The sequence below is a fragment of the Nelumbo nucifera genome, chromosome 4, assembly GCF_055504915.1.
Source record: "Nelumbo nucifera cultivar China Antique chromosome 4, China Antique-T2T, whole genome shotgun sequence".
Classification (NCBI taxonomy): Eukaryota; Viridiplantae; Streptophyta; class Magnoliopsida; order Proteales; family Nelumbonaceae; genus Nelumbo; species Nelumbo nucifera.
In genome coordinates, this window is record NC_142652.1 from 46,056,912 (window position 1) to 46,068,199 (window position 11,288).

Consider the following 11,288-nt stretch of genomic DNA (forward strand, 5'->3'; position numbering starts at 1 on the left):
TACAAAGTCTCTTTTTTCCTTTTACATCATGGCAGAAACATTGCAGTAAAAAAAAAGTCCAAGCAAATTCCTATATGTCAGCACTTAGTACATGGTTTTCCAAGAGCAACTTCGGGAGACAAATAATCAAATATGTTACCATGCATGACGCTAATTTCGGGAGATGCATTGGAAGATCATAAGCACTAAACAGATGTATATGCAAAGTAAAAAACAAAATTGTAGATAATTATCTGGAACTTGAACAAAAAGATCCGACAAATTTCCATTTTTTATCATTAAGATAAATTGACACATACAAAGTCTCTTCTTTCCTTTTACATCAAGGCAGAAACATTGCAGTAAAAAAAAAGTCCAAGCAAAGTCCTATATGTCAGCACTAAGTACATGGTTTTCCAAGAGCAACTTCGGGAGACAAATAATCAAATATGTTAACATGCATGATGCTAACTTCGGGAGATGCATTGGTGCATGGATGGAGAGAGAGAGAGAGAGAAAGAGAGAGATTCTCAATTAATCTTTGAATTCCACCAATTATATATATATAATATAAGTAATGCATATATAATATTTAAGTTATATAAATAATTTATATAATTATATATTTTTATATAATATTTATATTATAATATTATAATATATTAAAACTTAAAAAATTAGTTGGTTGAATTCGAATTGAATCAAATATTTAGTCGAATAATATTGATTTTTAATATTCGTAACTTAAATGGCAAAATTTTTAAACAAATTCGAATCGAAGTATATTACTTGATTGGTTTCGAATTCGATCCTTTTGTATATAACTAATCACAGAGGAAATCAATGACAAAACTTTGACGGCAAGGATCTAATTGTGTGTTGCGTGAGCACACCACGTTCCAATGTGAAATCACGGATTATAACGTGCCACGTGGCAATTCAAATACAAAAGAGCATCAAAACCTACGCTGATATCTGTACCAACAAAATCGAACTACGGGCCTATGGCTTCCAACTGTACTTTCAGTACCGAAATTATCCTCGATGTTGTTCCAACGAAATAGAAAAATATGAGGCCATTTCAGTCATTTCGGAAACTTCACAAACCCGGACGGCTGGACCGATCAGCAGTCACAGAACCGCCATTATTAATAATAAAATAGGCTTCCAAGTTCCAACATCTCTGAGTTTCCTTCTCAGTCATCTTCCTCTCTGTCAGTTAATTCAGTACTTCTGTTCTGTGTTGGTCCTCTTCAGCAGCCATGGCGACCGGTCTCTTCCGCAGAGCTGTTTCTAGGGTTTCGACTCCAGCATCGAAGCTAATTAGGTCCCGAGCGCACGCCTCCGAAGCTCAAGCCCAACAAGTCGAAGCTAAAGCGAAGGATCAATCCAAAATGAAGACTTTCTCCATCTACCGCTGGAACCCAGACAACCCTACCAAGCCTCAGCTCCAGGACTACGAGATCGATCTCAAGGACTGTGGTCCAATGGTCCTCGACGCCCTTATCAAGATCAAGAATGAAATGGATCCGACGCTCACCTTTCGCCGATCATGCCGTGAGGGCATCTGTGGTTCCTGCGCCATGAATATTGACGGCTGCAATGGCCTCGCCTGCCTCACTAAGATCTCGTCTGGAGCCTCGACCACAATCACACCCTTGCCTCACATGTTCGTGATCAAGGACCTCGTCGTCGACATGACCAATTTCTATAACCAGTATAAGAGCATTGAGCCTTGGTTGAAGAGAAAGACCCCACCGCCGGTTCCCGGGAAGGAGATACCGCAGAGTAAGAAGGATCGTGCAAAGCTTGACGGGATGTATGAATGTATTTTGTGTGCTTGTTGCAGCACTTCTTGCCCGAGTTATTGGTGGAACCCCGAGTCGTATCTCGGACCTGCAGCGCTGCTCCATGCTCACAGGTAAAGTATCTGTTTTCCCCCGGTAGAGTTGAATGTTATGCTAGTGTGCTGTAGTTTATGATTTCTGATAACTTTCTGTTGATTAGTTTCTTAGATTGGTTAAAAGGTTTGATAACTCCTCCCACTCCCTACCCCCAGGAATAAAAAAAGAAGACTGAATTTTTTGCATATTGGTTGTATAGCGTTTCTTTAATTCTAAATTATTTTGCTGAAGATTTAATTGTAGTTTTTTTTTTCTGTTTTTTTTTTTTTGGAATATCATTAACTTTGTTACATTGGGATGAATTTACATGTTCATTTCTCGAAACATCTGCAGAAGTTGGGCTTTTCTTTTTACAGAATTTGGTTTTAAAACCTGATAAATGCAATCATTGATCCCTATGATCTTCAACTTTTGAGTATACATCTATTTAATTTGGCTCTTCTTTATACATGAAGAAGGTTGCTTCACACAGATTTTTTAGGTCTTGTAGTTGCCTTGTAATTGCCTTATTTCTTATATATATGATAATTGTTTTTGTTTAAGTTTGTTAATTTTGTTTCTGTTGGATAATCGAGGTGGTATTTGGTAACTTTCTACCAGCATTTTTATGATGTTCTGGAAACAGAAACAGAAGAAACAATTAGTTGATGCTTCTTGGAATAAGAAAAAAGTTTGTGGTTACCAAATGCCAAAGTTTGAGGAAATCTGTTTGATTCTCTTTTGGTTGCGCTTGTAATTATTATTGACATTGTTTATTTTTTGGTTAATATCATATTTTGTGCATGCTTTTCCTCTGATGGCTTGATGGGGTCATGTTTATTGCAAAGGATCGAATTACAAGATTTTTTGTTTGAGGGGATGTGCCTCTGATGTAGAACAATGATAAATTGAAATCTCTTCAGTTCACTTTAGACAATTTGAACAGCAAGCTAAGTAAATGGAGTACTCACTCTTTCCAGGCGGGTAGGTAGGTTTTGGTTAAATCAAGTCTTCAGGCCTCTCCAAATTACTGTATGTCAATGGTACAATTCCCAATGAAAGTTTGTGATAAGATTGATAACATTCGAAAAACGATTTTGGTGGGCTAAGAAATCTGAGAATAAAAGGAGGTTAAGATGCTGTTCTTGAGGTGCAACTTGTTCTCCTAAAGATCAGGGGGGACTGGGTCTAAGGAAGGCAATGGATTAATAGTTGTAATAATATTCACTGCCTTTTTTTTAATGTGTAACTGGAAACCTTTATTAACTATGAGAAAGAATGATTTACGAAAGAGTGTGTGCTTAGCACTCTACAATATTCCACCTCAACCCAAACATCTAAACCTTAGGGATTAGACTACTTGTCCTCTTACAATTTCCCAACCAGTTTAATATCTAGGGATGTTTCTCTAGTATACCTCTTCCCTTTGTGCTCCTTTTTATGGCTAACTTGTCTGTTAATGTGTTTGTCAATCTCCATCTGAATTGAGAGAGGCTGGCCCCCTTTGAGTTCCTTGCTAAGAGTTTACAGGAGAAAGCTTTATCGTATGAGACCAATAGGAGCTGGCAATGGTGGGAAAGCTACTCTTTTTTTTATAGGCAAGAAGAGAACCACTCAAAGCATAGGAGTCCCCTCTTACAAGATAGAGATTGATGAGACAAGGGGGATTCAAAGGAAAAGAAACAAAAGATCTACTAGATCTAGCTTTTTCAGCTAAGTTATATGCTACTATGTCTTCTTTCCTATATATATATATATATTAATTTATACTAACAAAAACAGATATCAGGTTCTTAATGTGATCAGAGAGCTACTCTTGAAACTAGAACAACTAGTCAGGAAGATGCAGTAGATGTGCCTATTCATTAGTGAGGTGAGCAAAGTTAGAAGCAAAGTGAATATAAATGAATTGTCAGGAGGGAAGTACAGATTTGGAAGAAGTTGGGTGCCTTTTATTTGGGTGGTGAAGAAGCAGCAAGGAGAATTTTTGAAAGCCTAGAGGAGGAAGAAAGATTTGCTCTCAACAAACGCTTCCAACAAGCCATTACAGCTGAAAACAGCTCCTTATGAATGACAAGGGAGATGTTCCCAACATGCAGCTGTAGTGGCTTGCAGATCTGAACTCAAAAACAAAGGCCATTTCCCAATGTTGATCCCGGATTTCTGGAGTCTTGGGAGGGGTAGACTGGACATGGAGTTGGGAGAAGTGTTGAGTTGGGGGCCTGAAGGCTACTTCAAAGGGGAAAAAGGAATTGGGTATACGATTGGGAGTAGGACAGTTGTGGGTGATAACTCAAATCAATGAAAGGTTTTAAGTTGGGATACAAGAGGGTTGATCAGAGGCCAATCATTTGAGAAGGCATTGTATTTGCACGATACAAAAAGTCCCTTCCAAAACCAGATTTAGCTAATCTGGTTTTCCCCAAGCTTCCTCCCAAATGAAAAACGAGACTCTAGGGGGAACTGAAGAGAGCAAAATCCTGTTTACCCGAAAAGGTGAAGAGGTGTAGGATGTAAGTTTGGAAGAAAGACCTGTTGGTAAAGAAGCCATTAGGGGTATGGGACCAGACTAGTTTATTTGAAGTAGAGTGAGATATATAAACCTCTGAAAGCAGGGAGATCAAGGAGACATAAACAATTTAAAAATTATATTTTTAGGATCTTCTGAAGTTAAACTTAAAATTCTAAGACTTTGGTTTTCAAAAAAATAAATAAATAAAAAGGATTGTAGAATAGACAAGGGCCTGTTTGTCTTGGGCTAACCTGAACAGGGATGGAAAAGCTTTGAAAGTTGGGGGGCTTTCCATGAGAAAATTAACACTTGTGGCTAGGGGTGTCCATGAAAAACCGAAAAACCGAACTGCAAAATGTGGTTAATCGAATCGGTCGGTTCGGTTTCGGTTCGGAATTTTTTAAAAACCGAAGGACCGGTTCGGTTTTCGGTTAACCTATAAAAAAACTGACGGTTAACCGAACGGACCGGTATATATATTTATATGTATATTTTATAAATATTTTTAATATATGTCACATATTTTCTATGTATTTTATATAAATATGTATTCATTATATATAAATATATACTTATATTATATTTATAATGATCTATTTACAAATATATTATATATTTTAAAAATATTTATAATATATTATATATCATTTATTATTTATAATATAATATTATACATATATTTATATAATATATATTATAAATATAAAAAACCGAAGAACCGAACCGGTCAAAAGCGAAACTAGTGGACCGGTTAACCGGTGGTACCGGTTCGGTTTTAGTTTGGTGAAATGAAAAAACCGGTACCACCGGTTCGGTTCACAAAAAAGGGCCATGGTTCGGTTAACCGAACCGTGGACACCCCTACTTGTGGACTTCTACAGAAGAGGAGACCTTACTGTTTCCTTTCTCCTTCCTGGTGTTTACTTTGCAAAGCTAATGGTGAGATGCTATCACTTGTTAATCTTCTGGCCTTTTATTTTTCGCAGTTGGGATTGGTTTCTGCCTCTATTTGGTTGCAAGTGGTCGAATCCTCCCAGCATGTCAGATCTATTTGCACCTTCTGTTTTCAGGTGGCCAAAGAAGAGGGGGAGGATTTTGTGGAAATGTACTAGAGCAGCAATACTTTGGACAGTTTGGGAGGAAAGGAATAACTGAACTTTAAAAGAAAAAGGAAAGAGCTCTAGAAGCAATAATAGAGTGTATCATTATTAGAGAGGGGTGGTGGCCACTTCTACACAAAAGAATCTAACATGCAAACTCTGGGCTCCCCAACTGAAGGCTTCATCAAACTCAATTTTGATGGCAGAAGTAGGGGGAATCCAGGACCTTCAGGGATTTGAGGCATTTTTATGGATGAGAGAGGGAGTATAGTGGCACTATTTTCAGCTCCTATTGGAGTTGGTGATTCCTTAAGATCAGAGGTCATGGCTGTTACGGGAGGAGTACAAAGAGCAAGAATGATGAATGTAAATAAACTAATTATTGAGGGAGATTCTAAATTGGTGGTGGAGTGGTTGAAGAGCGGGAAAGCAGCACTATGGCAGTATAGAAATGAGCTAAGAAAGTTCTTATGGAAGACTACAGAGATAGAAGTGAGATTTCAGTAGGTTCAAAGGACAGCCAACCGAATGGCTGATGAACTAGCCAAACAAAGGATGGAGAGGGACCAAATCTTTTGGGCACAATTGTAAGGAAGTTCTAGGGGGAGATAAAAACTTGCTATCTCTCTCACTAATGCTTGTAATATGTACTTTTTATCAACATTTATAAAATGCTCACTTATTGATAAAATAAAAGCTTCTTTGAGAGATTTTGGACCTCACCAGAGATCAGTCCAAAGTCTAATTTGGTTACCGTTTCCTAGATTGAATCTGAAAAAGGGAGAGGAGTCAAGGGTTTGAACAATACCTTTCCAGGGATTTGCAGCTGAGAAATCAGCAAGAGGCTAGGTGCTGCCCCCCTCTTCCAGTGCTTTGTCAACCATGAAGCTTGGAAATGTAATAGGGGGTTATATAGTGAGGACTATCCTAACATAAACCCACACATATTGTACATAACAGTTCTAAAGAAGTCAATAAAAATTTTCTGTTACCAATAAAAAAAAGATCTCAACAAGAAAGATCTTGAGGTGAATCTGTGGATTTCTTTGGAAAACATGGAAGCAAACTCAGATCTTTAATGTTCTATTTTGATATATATTTTGTTCTTTCTCTTGGATTGCTTCTCTTGCTTTTGATGGCAGGTGAAAACTCTTTACTGGTGCTTGTAATCCTTTTTACTTTAATGGAACCTTGTACTTTGTTATAAAAAAACAAAAAAAAAAGAAGAAAAAAAGATTTTGCTGATCTTGGAACCCATATTGCTCCTATTTGTCTTTCCAATTTCCTTATTTTCCTAAATGTATGGGTGTATTGATAAGGCTCTTTATTGTTGTTTTGGATCCACCCTATACAATCTTGCAGTCACCTTCTATCAGCAAATTGTTATAGTGAAGGGAGCAGCCTAGTTGTAATCCCTGATAAAAGCTCTAGCCGTACAGGATCCTACAACTGTCAACCCTACCCTAGAAATGTTCCTCAATGCAGAATGTTGCAAAGTTCTCTGAACCTTTCATCCAGTGGGCCACCTTTATACACATGTTCTCTATCAGAGATTCTAGAAATTTTTGGTGTCATTGCATGGTACAATGGTTAAAATACTGGGATGACAAGCTTGAGAACATGGGTTCGAGTCTAAAGTGGGCACTTCGTGCAAAAAATGCTGGATGACTGGATGTTAGGTCCATATCCAATCTGCTTCTCCCAAGACCCTGGATAACCAAGATAAGCATTGGGTAAACCTTTATTTTTTAGGTATTTGTTACTTTGATTTATCTATTTATGTTTTGACTTTGTTGTAATCTGGTTATTCTGTTAGTAGATTGCAAAGAAAAAATGTTGAAAACTATTTAATGAACTCTGCTAATATTATCCATGAAGACTTCTTGGTGCATGGGTTGTTGATCCAAAATAAAAGAATCTTGGTGCATCATTATTGTTCTTGAAAATGATGTTAAAATCTCACTGAATCAACAGAGTAAATACTGAATTTAAATTGGCCCATAAATCTAAGAAATACTATGAATTCGTGATCTCTCTTAATATCTATATCAATTTAAAGAACCAGTATTGTATTTCTTTTTTTTTTTTTGGAATTTCAAATAGTATAACATTCTAATCTAATATTGAATTTGCTCTGCATCTTAGAAAGTCACACCAGATGCGCTTTGGTAGGTATAATATCATGTCACCATCCATCACTCTGCAAGGTGAGGGAGTGAAAGATTCTGAAGGAAACGAGAGGATAGGGGGGGATTATATGGGGAACTGTCCAAAGACTGACATTTTGTTGAAGTTGTAATAGGTAAATTGGGCAGGGATTTGGGGAAGAAGAGAAAAGATTTAAGCATGAAAGGAGTGGAGCAAGGGGTTCATGTTGGTTCATGTAATGGCCAGTTGAAGTCAAAATTTAAAGAGACCTAATAATGGTCAGTTGGTTCATGTAATAAAGGTTTTGCTGAAAGAGGGTCTCTTTGTAGCAGGTCCTTGTGACAAATTCAAGAGGAGGTATAGAAGGAAGAGGATGGAGGTAAAGATAGAATTTTAATATATTGGGGAGGATGAAAGGTTTAACATCAAAGCAGGATCAAGATCCTTTTTATCCTAATGAGGATAAGAACTAGATCAAAATAAGACTGGCTCAGAATTGGAGGAGGAAGGGTTGGAGGTAGGATGATGATGAACAGATTATGGATCAAATAAGAGCAGTTGAGAAGAAAATTTGGTTGGAAGAAGTGGTGGATGTGGAAATTCAAGATAACGAGTCTTTTCTTTGTGGGTGGGGAAGAGTTCACAAGAAACGCTTTCATGGATTTTGAGTAGGGAGGGAAAAATAAGGTTAGTGAAGTTGGAGGTTGAAGTGAAGGGGAAGGAATTAGGGTTGCCTCTTTTAAATGGGATAGATGGTTGATGTTTGGATAGGATTTCTATATTTTCCGGATTGGGTAATGTTGTCACTGGGGTGGATCTATGTGTTGGTGTAAAGGGTTTTGGATGTTGATTAGTTTTGTTGTGTTCTATTTTTTTGGGTGATATCTCATCACCTGGTGATGTACTTTTTTTTTATTCAATGAATTTTCTTCTTTATTACCTTCAGAAAAACATTACATGATACTTTTAACATACTCTGATTTAACATTAAGGGTGCTAAGGCAACTATCGGCATTATATAGTAATAGATATATAACTGTAATATTTTTTGTCATATGATATTATTAATATAGTAGATACAAATGCATTGTGAGCTGGTCCTAAGGTGTTGGTCTTGGACCCAGGCCCAAGCCCATAAATTTCTGGGCTGGGCTAGAAATGTTCACCCGTAAGTTGAGGAGATCTCCAGAATTCCTACATAAAAAATTATACAATGCAATCTTTTCCACTATAAGTTGTAATAGTCTGCCAAAGAATTAGGAGATCTTGTCATCCACCTGAATGAGGTATTCTAGCAGGTTGCTGTGGTCTTAGCGCCTCTAATAAAGAAATGAAAGTTCTAAGGAGCCTTTTCACTAAACGTACAGCTCAGGACAACCTGACAATGACCTTCAACCGACCCTCTGTTCCAACCACAAGCGAAGGCTAATTTTAACCCTTGAAGGAGACCTAGCAGTTCTGCCCTTGGCGAATTGCCTCTCATCCATATGGTTCAATTCAACATCATCCTCTGCTTTGGTGTGCAAAAAGGACCAATGATTTGCCAACCCCTTGAATAAAATCAATGGTGAGTAGGAGACACCTATGAGTTCTGCTGTGGAATTCAGTGAGCCTCACCATGTTTAGATCAATCAGAGTGTTTACTTCTTGCACTCCATTGTTAGAAATACATTTGTTCTTATATCTAGTTTAATTTGTATATATTAATGGGATTTCTCAAAAGAACTTAGATCAATCATGAAAAGACCAAACAATGACTGAAAATACTTTATTAACATGGGTACTAGAAGGAAGAATTCAGAGGGGTGTCTTGATACCCCAACAAAACATTGCAATCAACAGCAGCTCAAGCCATTTTCAGACCACCAGGGATGCATCTATAGACAGACGGCTCTTCTCAAAATATAAAACCCCTGGGCTTTTCTGAATATAGAGCAAAGATGACTCCTTATAGAATAAATTTCATCATCTAGGATGAATTTGATTGGTGCTCTTTGGTTAACTTGACCTTTGGGCATAGGGGGTTCTTAAGTTTTAGAGTTGTGAAACACCCATTGTTTAGAAAGCCGGACCGGATCGGCTGGTTGGATTGGTTGAACTGTGATCTGGGCCCCTGGCCGGGTTGGTCATACCCAGAAAACTGCTATTTATGAAAAACCAGCCAAAACTGGCTGACCAACCGGTTTAACCGGGAAACCGGTGAATCAGTCCTGGTTTTGTGAAACCACCTGGGTCACAACATGAATGGAAACTTCAAAATGGTAATGACAAGATTTGAACCCAAGACATTTTATTTATGTGTATTGTCTTGTTACCATTAATTCATCTCTTTATTTGCATTTATTTGTGCCTCTTTAATGTAAATATTGCTTTAATACACATGCTTTAAAGAAAATGTGAATTAAGAGACTTGAACCCTGATCTTTCTTTTAAAAACTTAACAACTAGTTGTCTATCCACCACATGCAAGTGTGCTAATATTTTTAAAATTTGGGAAGATGATTTTTTCTTGAAACCTTCCTCTCCCAAAAATGGCACTTGAGTTAACAAGGGAATGAACATAGTTGAACAGTTTAATCCTGGAAGCAACAGCAAAAATATTGTTTTAATTCATGCAATGGCAATATCAACGTCGTATAGTCTTCGCAAAGCTCTTTATATTTTCTGTATTGTGACAACTTCAAGGAAAAGTATAATGTTGGTTCAGTAGAAAGGAAATAATTTAAAATTTATGATTTTTTCTTAAGATCAGACCATGATTTTTTTTTTCCTTTTTTTTTGACACCTCAAATGATTGGAAAGGGATGAAATCAGTTTTGCTATGGCTAATTTTCATATTGAACTCGTCATCATGTCTTCCTATCTTTGTCTGTAGTTCCTCCATGTAGACTACTTGTTTCTGTCTCAATACTCTGAATTAATCTTGTATGCATGGTGTCCTTTGATAACATGGTACTTGCTACATCCTGAACTTAAATTTCATATTTCCAATTTTCCATCAAGAAATAGAGAATGGTGTTTCAGCAGACAAGATCAGTCAGATCTATTGGTCTTCCTATCACAGAGCTCTTAGTTGAGTTTCCATGTGGGTAGCCTTGATATTTCTTTGTTTTTGTTTTGGGGCATACAGGTGGATAAGCGATAGCCGTGATGAATACACAAAGGAGCGCCTGGATGCAATATGTGATGAATTCAAGCTCTATCGCTGCCACACAATATTGAACTGTGCCCGTGCCTGCCCCAAGGGATTGAATCCTGGAAAAGAGATCACAACAATCAAGCATCTCCAGCTCTCAACTGGAATCTGATTTTGCATAGTGTATGACTACACTTTGGAAATAATTGCTTATAGACTGATGGTTCTCAGCATCCATGAATCGTAATTTTCTCTGGAATTAATAATTTTATGTACTGGGTGCACATTCTTGCATTATCGTTATTGTACTGTGACATGTTCGAAGCTTAACCTCTTTGTTTCCAATTGGTATTCAACGAACGCTTGGGTCTGTCCTGACCTAGGTCCTAGGAGGTTTTACTTTCTGTCCTGTGCGCTATTGTACAAGTGTTAGCATGTCTGATGTAGGACAAGCCTGCCTATATAATTTCTGTGAATTGAGTACAAACGTTACTTGTTCAGCTAAAAGAAACTGCTTAATTTCTGTTGCA

The 11,288-nt window shown here is 37.4% G+C and overlaps 1 protein-coding gene across 1 annotated transcript; it reads left to right on the top strand.

Moving 5' to 3' along the window:
* The first annotated feature begins 1,153 nt into the window (after positions 1-1,153).
* Positions 1,154-11,288, top strand: LOC104607007 (succinate dehydrogenase [ubiquinone] iron-sulfur subunit 2, mitochondrial-like). Its single transcript, XM_010272494.3, has 2 exons — positions 1,154-1,900; positions 10,753-11,288. The coding sequence occupies exons 1-2, from the start codon at positions 1,242-1,244 to the stop codon at positions 10,928-10,930; spliced, it is 837 nt and encodes a 278-aa protein (XP_010270796.1). The 5' UTR covers positions 1,154-1,241; the 3' UTR covers positions 10,931-11,288.

Excerpts from the sequence above, each read along its gene's own strand:
- LOC104607007 (XM_010272494.3), top strand. The coding sequence starts at position 1,242 with ATGGCGACCGGTCTCTTCCGCAGAGCTGTTTCTAGGGTTTCGACTCCA. Across the intron at positions 1,901-10,752 it reads GCGCTGCTCCATGCTCACAG|GTGGATAAGCGATAGCCGTG; the intron begins GTAAAGTATCTG and ends TGGGGCATACAG.